General features: G+C 45.6%; 1 protein-coding gene across 3 annotated transcripts in view; it reads left to right on the top strand.

The window, feature by feature from the left end:
• Window positions 1–15136, top strand: part of PEX14 (peroxisomal biogenesis factor 14) — a 145874-nt gene that overhangs the window by 56949 nt on the left and 73789 nt on the right. For all 3 annotated transcript variants that reach the window (XM_081955515.1, XM_081955514.1, XM_081955513.1), the window contains one exon: window positions 5257–5341. In XM_081955515.1, coding sequence (XP_081811641.1) covers window positions 5257–5341 — 85 coding nt within the window. The remainder of the gene's footprint in view (window positions 1–5256; window positions 5342–15136) is intronic.

The raw sequence follows: 15136 nt of genomic DNA, 5'->3' as shown, positions 1-15136 counted from the left end.
TCCTATCTTATCTTATCCTATCCTATTCATATTCTCTATTCTATTCCATTCCATTCCTAACCTATTCATATTCTCTCTTCTCTTCCTATTCCTATTCTATTCCTATCCTATATTCTCTATTCTGTTCTGTTCTTCTCTCTTCGCGTCTCTTCTCTTCCATTCCATTCCTAACCTATTCATATTCTCTTCTCTTCCTATTCTATTTCTATCCTATATTCTCTATTCTGTTCTGTTTCTCTCTTCGCTTCTCTTCTCTTCCATTCCATTCCATTCCATTCCTAACCTATTCATATGTTCTCTTCTCTTCCTATTCCTATTCTATTCTATCCTATATTCTCTATTCTGTTCTGTTCTTCTCTCTTCTCTTCCATTTCATTCCATTCCATTCCATTCCTAACCTATTCATATTCTCTACTCTATTCTATTCCATTCCATTCCATTCCTATCCTATTCATATTCTCTCTTTTCTTCTATTCCATTCCTATCCTATTCATATTCTCTCTTCTCTTCTCTTCTCTTCTCTTCTCTTCTCATCCATCTTGTTTGTAAAGTTTGCCTCTGTTTTCACTACTCCCCAGGATCACGTTCTCGGAAAACTAGGCAGGGAAACTAAACACTCATCGAATAGAACTTTTGGTCCATTGATTCTTACTCTTAAATACAGGAAAGAGCGTTTGATTAAGGAAGGTTAAGACCGCGTCCAACTGGACAATGGCTTTCTCATCCCCTCCCCTCCCCGCCCCGACTCCCCCAGTGGCCCATAAAAGTTGGGAATCTCTGCTCGGCCTTATTCAACGATCCCTTAACGGTTGAGAGTCCATAAATGCTGTTGCTCTCAAGCCAAAGAGTCTTAAACTTAAGTTAATGAAGCTGTACAAACGGTGAGTTGTTTTGTGTGTGTGTTTTTTTTTTTTGAAGTTCGCCTCCTCCTCCTTCCAAGCCTGAGCAAGCATTTTGGTCTCGGCCTTGTCCCCCACTTCCCCCCCCCCTTCAGCTGCAAAAGGACGAGTCCCGTCAAAAAGTTCCAGGAGGAGCCGGTGATTAATACGGGACCAAAGTCGCTTTTGATAACGCTGGCACATCTCCATATCTGCTTATTCGGACATCTCTCTTGTTTCAGCACTTTTTTTCTCCCCCCCTTTCCGCCCCGCAGGTTATTAATTTGTACCGTTTATCCCTTCTGCCTTTTTTTGCGCCGCCGTACCCGTGCCGCTTAAATGTGCAATTTCCCCATCGCTGGCATTTCCAGCGAGGCAGATCAACGAGGGGGCATAAACAAGATCAAAAGAGACGCTTTAGACACGCCGCGCGGGGGAATGGCAGGCTGGTTGGGTGCGTATTATTTTATGATTTGAAATGATGGAAGGCTAAATTTTAAAGAGACGGCTTTGTCTCGTTCCATCTTTCTCTCCCCCCCCTCCCTTTCCCGGGTCGTCTATTTTTCTGTTCGATCCCAAGGATGCTGGGAGACTTGGTCAAATTTCCCGTTAAAATTTTTTTAAAAGGGGGGGGGGGAAGAAGAAGATATGAATTTCATGTCCCCTCTCAAATTCATTTATCATGCTTTTTAAAAAGGTGTTTTTCTCTGCTTTACCTGATGTCTAAATTAGATTGGCTCTTAGAATGCTGTTCCTTGCTATATTTCCCCGCATGCTTTTTTTTTTTTTTCCTTAAATGAATTAGTAATGACAGCGTACTCCATCATACCCTCTCTACAGCCACTTTAAGGGAGAAGCCCGGTGATCTAAACCTTTTAACCTATTAAAGATGATTTCCCCCAATTGAATCAGACGCACCGCAGGTGTAATAGCTAATCATTTAAACTACACCTGCTATTATGTTTTTTTTTTTAAAGCCCATTATGCATGTTGGATAGATGATAATTCATGTTTATTGCATTGTCCAATGGATCAGTTTTGCCTACATAGGACTGATTAATGTATTTAAAGAAATAAGAGATGCCATTTAAGATGGGGAGATGGGTGTGTGTGTGTTTGTACACGCATACACAACATTGATGGAATGCGCGAGGAGTACATCAAAAGACCCCTTAAGAGCTATCAAAACTTTTACTCTTTGACCTAAGATGCATCTCTGGAAAAACCAGGTGAAGGCCAACTTTCCCTGGAGTTACGGCGATACACCTGGGTTGCGTTTTCTCCCCCACTTCAAAGTCTTCCAATCCTGTGATTGGTCTCATTCGAGACAATGATGAACCTGCATACAGACGGGAGGTTGCACAATTAGCCAACCAGAACAATCTTGAACGAAATACAGTCAAAATCGTAGAAATGGTGGTAGATTTTAGGAGGAACCCTCCCATGCTACCACCTCTTACAACACTAGACAACACAGTATCAACAGTAGAGACTTTCAAGTTTCTAGGTTCTATCGTATCTCAAGACTTAAAATGGACCCCTAACGTCCAAAACGTCAACAAAAAAGCACAGCAAAGAATGTTCTTTCTGCGCCAACTCAGGAAGCTCAAACTGCCCAGAGAGCTGCTGATTCTGTTCTACAGAGGAAGGATGGAGTCTCTCCTCTGCACCTCCATAACTGCCTGGTTTGGCTCTGCAACCCAACAAGACAGACACGGACTTCAGAGGAGAATCAGAACTGCAGAAAAAAAAACAATGGCTACCAACCTGCCTTCCATTGAGGACCTGGACACTGCACGAGTCAAAAAGAGGGCTGTGAAAATATCTACAGACCCCTCGCACCCTGGACGTAAATGGTTTCAACGCCTACCCTCAAAACGACACTATAGGGCATTGCACACCAAGACAACTAGACACAAGGGCAGGTTCCCACCCCCACCCCCCGAATGCCATCACTCTGCTAAACAAATAATTCCCTCAACACTGTCAAACTATCTACTAAGACTGTATTACTCTTCTCTTCCTTCCAAGTATCTATCTCTCCCCACTTATAGCTATAACCATGTTGCTTGTATCTTTACAATTTCTATTGTTTTATTTGTTTCCTAGTATGATTTGATTGCTTATTAGTAACCTATGACTATCACTAAGTTTGTACTCTTGATGAATGTATTCTATTTTTCTTTTTCTTTACGTACACTGAGAGCATCTGCATCAAAGACAAATTCCTTTTCTGCCCAATCACACTTGGCCAGTAACAAATTCTGTTCTGTTCTGTTCCTATTCTATTCCTATTCCTATTCTATTCTATTTCTATTTCTATTCTATTCTTTTCTATTTCTTATTCTATTCCTATTCTATTCCTATTTCTATTCTATTCTTTTCTGTTTCTTATTATATTCCTATTCTACTCCTATTCCTATTCTATTCTATTCCTATTCTATTTCTATTCTTTTCTGTTCTATTCTATTCTATTTCTATTCTATTCTTTTCTATTTCTTATTCTATTCCTATTCTATTTCTAGTTCTATTCTATTTCTATTTCTATCCTATTCTTTTCTATTTCTTATTCTATTTCAATTCTATTCCTATTCTATTTCTATTCTATTCTATTCTTTTCTATTTCTTATTCTATTCCTATTCTATTTCTATTTCTATTCTATTCTATTTCTATTATATTCTTTTCTATTTCTTATTCTATTCCTATTCTATTTCTATTCTTTTCTATTTCTGTTCCTATTCTATTTCTATTCTATTCTATTTCTATTCTTTTCTATTTCTTTTTCTATTCCTATTCTATTCCTATTTCTATTTCTATTCTATTCTTTTCTATTTCTTATTCTATTCCTATTGTATTCCTATTCCCAATTCTATTCTATTCCTATTCCCATTTCTATTCTATTCTATTCCTATTCTATTTCTATTTCTATTCTTTTCTATTTCTATTCCTATTCTATTTCTATTCTATTCTATTCAATCCTAATCCCGTCCCATCCTATCCTATCCCTATTCCATTGCTATTCTATTCCTGATCCTATTCCATCCCATCGCATCCTATCCTATTCCATTGCTATTCTATTCTATTCTATTCTGTCCGAAGCCACTATGGTCTCCCTTGATAATCCCCGATTGGCTTCTGGAAAGACACAATACACCCCCCTCCCCCCCGAGGGCTTGAAAGCTGCCATTTGCTAAAACATACTTTCCATGCTGCTTTTGGGTTTAAAAAAAAGCAAACACGTACTAATTAACAAAGCAACTTTAGGCCATTTTTATCCCGAGTGATTTGGGATAATAGGTGTTTAATTCAGCATGCTGGAAGGGAGCCAGATTGAGGAAAGCAGCGACTGAGTGATCAAAACAAGCGTTTGGGCCAGCTCTGCTCTTCAAAGCAAGTGGCGTTCTCTCTGCTGTCGAAATTCCCCGGGTTTATATTTTTTTGCAGACGGGAGGGAAAAAAGAGATCATAAACTCTCGCGGAGCACGAGTGTAGAACGATAGGAATCTGAGAGGCTGAAACAAAAATCAAATGTTGCCTTCTTTTTTTGCTCCCGCCGTTAGCTACCTTAGGACGTGGTGGCTAAGACGCCGAGCTTGTCGATCAGAAAGGCTCGGCAGTTCGAATCCCTACCGCCGCGTCGCCGAGTGAGCTCCCGTGACTTGTCCCAGCTTCCGCCAACCTGGCAGTTCGAAAGCACGTTAAAAAACGCAAGTAGAAAAATAGGAGCCCCCTTTGGTGGGGAGGTCACAGCGTTCCGTGCGCCTTGGGCATTGAGTCATGCCAACCACATGACCACGGAGAGCGCTGGCTCTTCGGCTTTGAAACGGAGATGAGCACCGCCCCCTAGAGTCAGGAACGACTCGCACATAGCTGTAAGGGGAACTTTTACCTTAGCTATCTTACTCTCCTTTTTGTTGTTTTAAGAAATCAATTTCAATCGCGCACACCTTGGCATTTTGGGATGGTTAAATATCCCTTTCTAGATTTTTGCATCTTGAGTGGCCAACAAAATTGCCGTCTTATTCTTTGTAAAAGTACCACATATGTTAAGTATGGTTGCTTCCCATCACTCCTCCATTCCCTCTTCCTTTGACTGTTTATATTCAGGTTTTCCAAGCTTCAAAAAGTCATCACCTTTTGATTGATTTGAAACGAACCTCTCTGCTATAGAGCACAAAAAGGGACCTTTTGCTACTCTCCGATAACAGATCTGCCTCGGAAGTTAAATTACCGATGTACTTCAAAGTTACTGGTAGCCGGGTGTTTGTGGTAAAACGTTGATAAGCGTGGTTGGGTTGGAATCTGAAAACCCTGACGAATCCTATTTTAAATTTCCCTTTTTTTTTTCTTTTCTCCCCCTTTTTGCCTGCTCTACAGATTGCCACAGCAGTGAAGTTTTTACAAAACCCGCGGGTTCGCCAAAGCCCACTTTCAAATAGAAGGACATTTCTGAAGAAAAAAGGTATTGCAATATACAATGTGAAAAGTTAATTCTCCACCTAGGTCCACCCGTCCTTCCTTCCCTCCCTCCCTCCCTCCCTCCCTCTGTCATGGTTGCATCTCTCCTATCCAAGCATCATGAGCTGACAGTGGGACGGTTGACTCCTTCCTTCCCTCCCTCCCTCCCTCCCTCCTTCCTTCCTTCCCTCCCTCCTTCCTTCCCTCCCTCCCTCTCCCTCCCTCCCTCTATCCATCCATCCATCCATCCATCCATCCCTTCCTTCTGAGGTGCATCTCTCCTATCCAAGCATCATGAGCTGACAGTGGGACAGTTGACTCCTTCTTTCTCTCCCTCCCTCCCTCCTTCCTTCCTTCCTTCCTTCCTTCCCTCCCTCCTTCCTTCCCTCCCTCCCTCCCTCCCTCCTTCCCTCCCTCCCTCTCCCTCCCTCCCTCTATCCATCCATCCATCCCTTCCTTCTGAGGTGCATCTCTCCTATCCAAGCATCATGAGCTGACAGTGGGACAGTTGACACCTTCCTTCACTCCCTCCCTCCCTCCTTCCTTCCTTCCTTCCCTCCCTCCTTCCTTCCCTCCCTCCCTCCCTCCTTCCCTCCCTCCCTCTCCCTCCCTCCCTCTATCCATCCATCCATCCATCCATCCCTTCCTTCTGAGTTGCATCTCTCCTATCCAAGCATCATGAGCTGACAGTGGGACAGTTGACACCTTCCTTCCCTCCCTCCCTCCCTCCTTCCTTCCTTCCTTCCCTCCCTCCTTCCTTCCCTCCCTCCCTCCCTCCCTCCTTCCCTCCCTCCCTCTCCCTCCCTCCCTCTATCCATCCATCCATCCATCCATCCCTTCCTTCTGAGGTGCATCTCTCCTATCCAAGCATCATGAGCTGACAGTGGGACAGTTGACACCTTCCTTCACTCACTCCCTCCCTCCTTCCTTCCTTCCTTCCCTCCCTCCCTCCTTCCCTCCCTCTCCCTCCCTCCCTTCCTCCCTCCCTCCCTCCATCCATCCATCCCTTCCTTCTGAGGTGCATCTCTCCTATTCAAGCATCATGAGCTGACAGTGGGGCGATTGACTCCTCCCTCCCTTCCCTCCCTCCCTCCTTCCTTCTCTCCCTCCTCCCTTCCTTTATTTCCTCTCTTCCTCCTTCCTTCCTTCCTTCCTTCCTTCCCTCCGTCCCTCCTTCCTTCCTTCCCTCCATCCCTTCCTTCTGTCATAGCTGCATCTCTCCTATCCATGCATCATGAGCTGACAGTGGGACGGTTGACTCCTTCCCTCCCTCCCTCCCTCTCTCTCCGTCCCTCCATCCCTTCCTTCTGAGCTGTATCTCTCCTATCCAAGCATCATGAGTTGACAGTGGGACGATTGACTCCTCCCTTCCTTCCTTCCCTCCCTCCTTCCTTCCCTCCCTCCTCCCTTCCTTCATTTCCTCCCTTCCTCCTTCCTTCCTTCCTTCCCTCTGTCCCTCCTTCCTTCATTCCCTCCATCCCTTCCTTCTGTCATAGCTGCATCTCTCCTATCCAAGCATCATGAGCTGACAGAGGGATGGTTGACTCCCTCCCTCCCTCCTTCCTTCCTTCCTTCCCTCCCTCCCTCACTCCTTCCTTCCTCCTTTCCTTCCTCCCTCCCTCTTCAGCTTTTTTTCTTGTGAATGGTCACATTGGCTCTCCCCACCCCCTCCCCCTACGTTCCTTTCTGCTGTCCTCTTGAACCCTGAAAGATTTTAAAAGCAGGGGAACTTTTACCGATCCTAGGCGAGCGGGGCAAAAGCCAGTGAGACGAGACCCGTTAAAACTGCTTGTATTGCAAACTTCTGAAGTGCCAAGCTCCTCTTAGAAGATGGAAGGGCTTCCTTTGGCTTGCTTTTGAGCCATTCACTGTCAGCCGGCCAGATGAAACGGCCAGCGACTTCAGAAGTGAGCGAAGCCATTCGGTAAAAGGCAGGCTGCAAGAGAAGACGGCAGCAAGGCCGGGGTTAAATTTGGGGGTCACTCTGCCATTCACAGCCAGAAAGGGCAAGGGATTGACGGCTGAGCTTTTTTTTTTTTTTGGAAGCAAAGAAGGCCTACATTTTGATAAATTCACCCTCGTTTCCCCGCAAGTGGAAGTTGGCTTGTTTCGTAGCTTTGCAACGTATCCTTTTGCCTATAAGGTTAAATGAATTGCCTTCTATTTAAAAAGAAAAGAAAAGTGACCCTCTAAAGCTTCAAGAGACCATCTAAAGTTTTAAAACCGAGAACCCAGAAGACTTTTGTTCGAGGGTTTAAAGAATAGATATGCACCGAGGTTATAAATCCTGTATCTTACCTCTCCTGCTTGCAAAACGCAGTTTTTGTACGGAGTGGTGCAGTTGAATATTTCTCTTTCCTTTAAACCCCCTTCAATGTAGAATGTTCGAACATGTTTGAAAGAAAAATTCCCATGCCAGGCCGAGATGCTCTGAGATGTCAGGGATTTTTTTTTTTTTTTTGCCAAAGGATGTATTTATTCACACTTACCTGCACCTGTATAATTGTGACTAGTCCCAAATATTGGCATGGAAGCCCTGAGGTCCTGTGAACGCCCGGGCAATTCAGACATTGAGGAGGTTGGGGAGGAACATGGGCCAGTCCTGGAGTCTAGGGAAGGCTCTGATGAGGGCTCTGTGTCGGAAGCAGAGAGTGGGCCAGGGCCGTATGCCAGTTATCAGCTGCCTTCGGAGTCAGACATCAGTGGGGCAGAAGAACAGCTGGAGCCTGTTCCCAGTGTGCGCATGTGCAGAGCTGCCAGGAGAAGGGAACAGCTAAAAAACAAGGGTCAACTTGGGAGTAAGGCCACAGGTGGACAATGAATGGCCCCTCCCAGAGGGGATAAAAGAGGAGCGACAGGGGAGTGGAGTTTGCAGGAGACCATCAGTTCATTCCTGCATTCTCCTTAGTATTGTGGTGTCTGAAAGATATTGGCCAGACCATGATGGCTGTGGATCCTGGGTATTGTGATCCTAACATATCTAGCAGGGATTGCTAGATGATCAGAGGTGAGGTAAAAAAAATTTAAAAATGATAAACTAATTGATTACATGATAGTAGTTGGTAGGTAGAGAGCAAACTTTGGATTTGTGTCTGTGTGGGTGAGTGAGTGTGTGTGCACAGGTTGGTTTGGACTTGTTGTGCTCAACAATTTGTGTGAAATTCTCTGCCTTCAGCATCCTCTGCTTTATAAAAATTAGGCCTTTGAATCTCTTCACTTTTCAGATCTTCTTTCTTGCCAACAAGGCCTTCTATCTCTTTCTCTCCCTCCCTCTTTCTCTCTCTCCCTCTCTTTGTCTCTCTCTCTCCCCCCCTCTCCCCCCTCTCTCTCTCCCTCCCTCCTTCTCTTTCTCTCTCTCCCTCTCTTTCTGTCTCTCTTTCCCTCTCTCTCTCTCCCCCCCTCTTTCTCTTTCTCTCTCCCTCTCCCTCTCTTTCTCTCTCCCCCTCTCTTTCTCTCTCTTACTCCCTCTCTCTCCCTCTTTTTCCCTCTCTCTCTCCCTCTCTTTCTCTTTCTCCCCCTCTCGCTCTCTCCCCCCTCCCTCTTTCTCTCTCTCTCTCTCTCTTTCTCTCTCTCTCTTCCCCTCTCTTTCTCTCTGTCTCCCCCCTCTCTCTCCCCTCTCTTTCTCTCTCTTTTTTTCTTTGAAATATGTGGATCTACGGGGAGTAATTAATCATAAACGCTTTGGGATTTCTACTCTTATCATCGGAGCAATGAAGCAGCGGAAAGCTAAACCTAAAAGCCATAATGATTGCCAGCGGGTAACCTGATGCAAAATCTATACTTACCAAGAGATCCTTTGACACTCCCTTTCTCTCTCTCCCCCCACCCACCCACCCCCAATCCGACGCTGGAATCGTATGCCCTATTCTAAAACTATCTTTACATCTCAACAAAATGACCCCGTCATTATAATTCCTTACCCTTCATTCCTCCATTCCCCCTCAGTGTTTCTGGATGGGGCTAAGATTTCATAAGCAAAAGGTATTTAAAAGCCATTTAGAGACAAATGTCTCCAAGGTTTGTGTCACCAGCTTCATGGACGTGTATCCGAGGTCCATGGAATCTGCTTATAAAGCTGTATTAGTACCTCTCAGTGGCTAAGACGCTGAGCTTGTGAATCAGAAAGATTGGCAGTTCGGCGGTTCGAATCCCTAGCGCCACCTAACAGAGTGAGCTCCCGTGACTTAGCTTTTGACAACCTAGCTTGAAAAATACGAGTAGAAAAATAGGGACCACCTTTGGTGGGAAGGGAACAACGTCCCGTGCGCCTTCGGACGTTGAGTCATGCCGGCCACATGACCATGGAGACGTCTTCGGACAGCGCTGGCTCTTCGGCTTTGAAACGGAGATGAGCACTGCCCCCTAGAGTCGGGAACAACTAGCACATACGTGCGAGGGGAATCTTTACCTTTACAAAGCCTTAGTAAGACCTCCCCTGGAATAGTGCGTCCATTCCAAAAAAGATAATTGAGACTTTGGAAACAATGCAACGAAGAGCAACTATACAATACAATACAATACAATACAATACAATACAGTACAATACAATAGCAGAGTTGGAAGGGACCTTGGAGGCCTTCTAGTCCAACCCCCTGCCTAGGCAGGAAACCCTATACCGTTTCAGACAAATGGCTATCCAACATCTTCTTAAAGACTTCCAGTGTTGGGACATTCACAACTTCTGGAGGCAACTTCTGTTCCACTGATTAATTGTTCTCACTGTCAGGAAATTTCTCCTCAGTTCTAAGTTGCTTCTCTCCTTGATTAGTTTCCACCCATTGCTTCTTGTTCTACCCTCAGGTGCCTTGGAGAATAGTTTGACTCCCTCTTCTTTGTGGCAACCCCTGAGATATTGGAAGACTGCTATCATGTCTCCCCTAGTCCTTCTTTCTCTTAAGCTAAACATACCCAGTTCCTGCAACCGTTCTTCCTATGTTTTAGCCTCCAGTCCCCTAATCCTCTTTCTTGCTCTTCTCTGCACTCTTTCTAGAGTCTCCACATCTTTTCTACATCGTGGCAACCAGAACTGAATGCCGTATTCCAAGTGTGGCCTTACCAAGGCATTATAAAGTGGTATTAACACTAAGATGATGATAGGCCTGGAGACTAAAGCATATGAAGAACGGTTGCAGAGGGAGCCTGGATGGCTGTTAGCTCTCTGTTTTGTTAGAAGCTGATCAGGTGTATACTGAGGTATTGTGGTTTGCTACTGTTTAGCTATACTTTGTGTGTTAGACTGACTATTCTTGATATCTGAATTACTGAACCATGCATGACCTGGACTGTTAGCTGGACTCTGAATACCTCTATATTTCTACATAGTAAACTACTATATTTTTATACTATTCAGTGTCTCTGTATGCTGGTTTGTGCATGTTATTCCATATCGCTCTCATTACGCTTCTCTGCATATTCGCTCTTCTAACGGGGAGCTTCGTTACTTAACACACACTTGGAATACGGCATTCAGTTTTGGTCGCCACAATGTAGAAAAGATAAGGAGACTCTAGAAAGAGTGCAGAGAAGAGCAACAAAGATGATTAGGGGACTGGAGACTAAAACATATAAAGAACTGTTGCAGGAACTGGGTATGTCTAGTTTAATGAAGGACTAGGGGAGACATGATAGCAGTGTTCCAATATCTCAGGGGTTGCCACAAAGGAGAGGGAGTCAAGCTATTCTCCAAGGCACCTGAGGGCAGAGCAAGAAGCAATGGGTGGAAACTAATCAGGGAGAGAAGCGACTGAGAAGTGAGGAGAAATTCCCTGACAGTCAGAACAATTAATCAGTGGAACAGAAGTTGCCTCCAGAAGTTGTGAATGTCCCAACACTGGAAGTCTTTAAGAAGATGTTGGAGAGCCATTTGTCTGAAATGGTATAGGGTTTCCTGCCTAGGCAGGGGGTTGGACTAGAAGACCTCCAAGGTCCCTTCCAACTCTGCTATTGTATTGTATTATTGTATTGTACAAATCCCACCACTAGTTAGTGGACTGAAGGCTAAAACATACAAAGAATGGTTGCTGGAATTGAGGATGTCTAGTTTGATGAAAAGAAGGACTAGGGGAGACATGATAGCAGTCTTCCGATATCTCAGGGGCTGCCACAAAGAAGAGGGAGTCAAGCTATTCTCCAAAGCACCTAAGGGTAGAACAAGAAGCAATGGGTGGAAACTAATGAAGGCGAGAAGCAACTTAGAACTAAGGAGAAACTTCCTGACAGTGAGAACAATTAATCAGTGGAACAGAAGTTGCCTCCAGAAGTTGTGAATGCCCCAACACTGGAAGTCTTTTAGAAGATGTTGGATAGCCCTTTGTCTGAAGTGGTGTAGGGTTTCCTGCCTAAGTAGGGGGTTGGACTAGAAGACCTCCAAGTTCCCTTCCAGCTCTATTCTGATTGATCGTTTGGTTTTAATAAATCTCTGACTGGGAGAAGTGGGCTTAGTGGGAGAGAGACCAGTTGGCATTGCAAAGAGACTAAGAGACCCAATTAAAGTTTCTAATTAATTACTGACAGAAGGCCACTTGAAGAGTCTAGAAGCATTTGAAATGTGGACTGACAGGCGTCTGCTATGTATAAGTTGGGCTGACAAAATCAGAAACGAGGAGGGGAGAAGCCACCTGGGAAAGCCAAGGGGAAATCGTCAAAACCATTAAAAAGCGAAAGTTAGAATCTTTCGGACATGCGATGCGACACCTGGAGAAACATGGCATCCGTCACTTCATTCTCCAGGGAAAGATTGAAGGCAAATGAGGTCCAGGCGCAAGAAGAACATCAGGGCTTCCACATCTTAAGAAAAACTCAGCAGCACTTCTTCGTTGATCAAAACAGAATCGCCAACGTGATTGCCGATGTCCGATAATGGATACGGCACGAAGAAGAAGAATGAGTCACTGGGCAAGTGACGATCAAAGGAAGAAAAGAAGAAAAAAGCTACCCGTAATCCCATTGGATGCCTGCCTCCCCTCCTTCGCTGCAGTTGCCCTTTGGGCTAATTGTTCACAAGGGGCCACCCTTCTCTTTAAAGAGTGGAGGGAATGAGCATCCAACTGGAAGTAAAGCAAGGACTTTTACAATCGCTTTTACCTCCAGTGGTGGGGCGAGCGGAAATCCCTTCGCAGTGTAACTGGATTGGCAGGGAGTTGCTTTAATTAAAATAGATAAGGGGGGGAGTCCATCTAGTACCTACAGAGCGTTAATGTGATGTTTGTGTGTGTGTATTTGTGTTGCATTTGTGCTGATAAATAAAGGGAGACTATTATAGATCTATTTCAAGCTATTTAGCTCTCATCAGCTAGCCATACCCTTACTGGGATCCAAACCTGGGCTGTTTTTGCATGTTAGGCAGTTGTATTTGGGCATACCAGGTGCTTTGACATAACACTTAATTATTTCCTTGGCTCAGCTGATAAGGGAGGAGAGCTTGTGGCTTAGAGGCTAATACACCTGCCTAACATGTAAAAACAACCCAAGTTTGAATCCCTGTAAGGGTACGGCTAGCTGATAAGAGCTAAATAGCTTGAAATAGATCTATACTAGTCTCCCTTTATTTATTTATCAGCACAAACGCAACGCAGAAAAATGGTTTTCTGCCTGGAAGGCTCTTAGGATGTAGCTGAAAGGCAAAAGGGAAGCAGTGTGCTCCCTCCCATATTTGGACATACCAGGTGCTTTGACAGAACACTTTACATATATGAGACGCCAATGGAAGTGGCCTTCTTAGGAGCTAAGGATCGGACGTGACTTTTCAGAGTTCCATTCCTAGGCCTCCTTTAACATTGTTTTGACCCAGGCTTCCTTAAAAAGCTAGAAGCAGAGACTTCGTCTCGGGAAAACCCCTTTTATTTACACGACTGTGGATTCCTTCCATTCACACAAGGCTTGGCAAACGGTCTTTCAAAGGGATGTTTATCCACACGAACCTTATCTCGTCCGGAGAGCTGCCAAATAACTAGTTTCCATAACATTACTTTTTTTTTTTAGCATTTGGGGTACGTTTTTGTTCCCAGGAGGCTTTCCTAAGGCCCCAAAACGGGTGGTGGTGGAGGGGGTCCATTTTTACTTCTCTGAGGTCTGCTAGGACAAAAATGGGGTGTGCGTGTGTGCAAAAGAAAGAGAGGGAGGGAGGGGAGAGAGGGGAAAAAGGAGAGGGAGGAAGGACCACAAACCTGGCATTAGACTCCGCTTCAGAAGATGCCTTGAAAGATCGCAGCGGTCCAGGGCTGAAAGGGATATGGAGGTCATCTAATCCAACACCCTGCTCCAGCAGGACATTGTTAAAATGAGTTTCTGTCTTTTGACACACACACACCCCAGTCACACAACTACAGAGCCACACCCACCCGGTCACATGACCCCCCCACCAAGCTACGCCCACAGAATCCGCAGTCTCATTGACGACACCTGCCTATCTGGGCATTTCTCCGGGTGGTGCATTCCTTGGGAATAAATCGCCACCAGGAACATCCTCAGTGGCTCTCAACCCCCCCTCCCCCACGGACACACTTTGTGCCTTTTGTCAGCTTCCCCCCCCCACCCTCCCTAGACCCCCCCTCCCCTCCCCACAGGGGCCTCTCCTCCAGCTAGAATTTAAAGCCCAAATGGAAAGGAAATGTGATGTGGATCCTGAGTAGGTCCCGGAAGACCTAAGAGTCAGGCGGGTAATAGCCGGAGCAAACGGCTCCCGACGGATCAGACGACTCTTATTTGAAAAGATGTGTAGGAGGCCACGGGAAATTGTGCCCTTCTGCCTGCTGGCTTCATTAATCTGCTTCATTACCTAATTGGCTGAAAGAGACAGAGGAGGCGGGCGGAAACTGTCCCCATGGTTCAGTTGCCCTCTGGGCCCTGGGGACTTTTGTCTGGCCATTAAGTCACTGAAGGCGGCGACGGCCTCAGCCCCAGCTTCCTGGTAGGAGCCAAAAGAGAGCATAGTTCAGCTGCAGGTTCAGGAATGAATTCTCTTTATGGAATCTAATAGATTTCACCTCCTTTTCGGTTATTTGGAGCAGTTCACGTACGGAGGTTAAAGGTTTCCCCCTCTCGCACCTGTGTGCTGGTTGTTCCCGGCTCTAGGAGGCGGTGCTCAGCTCCGTTTCAAAGCCGAAGAGCCAGGGCTGTCGGAAGACGTCCTTGTGGTCATGTGGCCGGCATGACTCAACACCAAAGGCACACGGAACGCTGTTATCTTCCCACCAAAATGCTGCCTATTTTTCTACTTGCATTTTTTACGTGCTTTCGAACAGCTAGGTTGGCAGAAGCTGGGACAAAGTCACGGGAGCTCACATATTAGATTCCACGTAATGCCGGAAAGGGACGTGGGGGTTCAGCGGCGAAAACGCTGAGCTTGCCGATCAGAAAGGTCGGCGGTTCGGCGGTTCGAATCCCTGGCGCCGCATAACGGAGTGATCTCCCATGACTTGTCCCGGCTCCTGCCAACCTAGCCGTTCGAAAGCACGTCGAAAATGCAAGTCGAAAAATAGGAACCAGCTTTGGTGGGAAGGGAATACGTTCCGTGCGCCTTGGGCATTTAGTTCCATAAGACCCGTAAAAGAGGAGCGAACGGGGACGTGAGCTTTTGCAGGAAGCAATTCGTTCATCTGGTCGGTTCAAGCTGGAAAAAGTCCTGTTTGACTCTGTGCTAAGTTTGGCCCTTGCTGTGCATTTGGCAATTAGATCTCTGGCCGCATTCCAAGGTGTTTTATCAACATTCTCGTAAAGGACTGTGGCAACTCGAGCAGACATCTGTCGGCATCTTCACAGACTGTTTGTGAAGCCGTGCGGACTGTGAATGTCCATAATT

This window comes from Natrix helvetica (genome assembly GCF_964273705.1).
Source record: "Natrix helvetica genome assembly, chromosome: 5".
Taxonomy (NCBI): domain Eukaryota; kingdom Metazoa; phylum Chordata; class Lepidosauria; order Squamata; family Natricidae; genus Natrix; species Natrix helvetica.
Note: the sequence above shows the minus strand (reverse complement) of the source record. Positions and strands in the feature narration are given on the sequence as shown.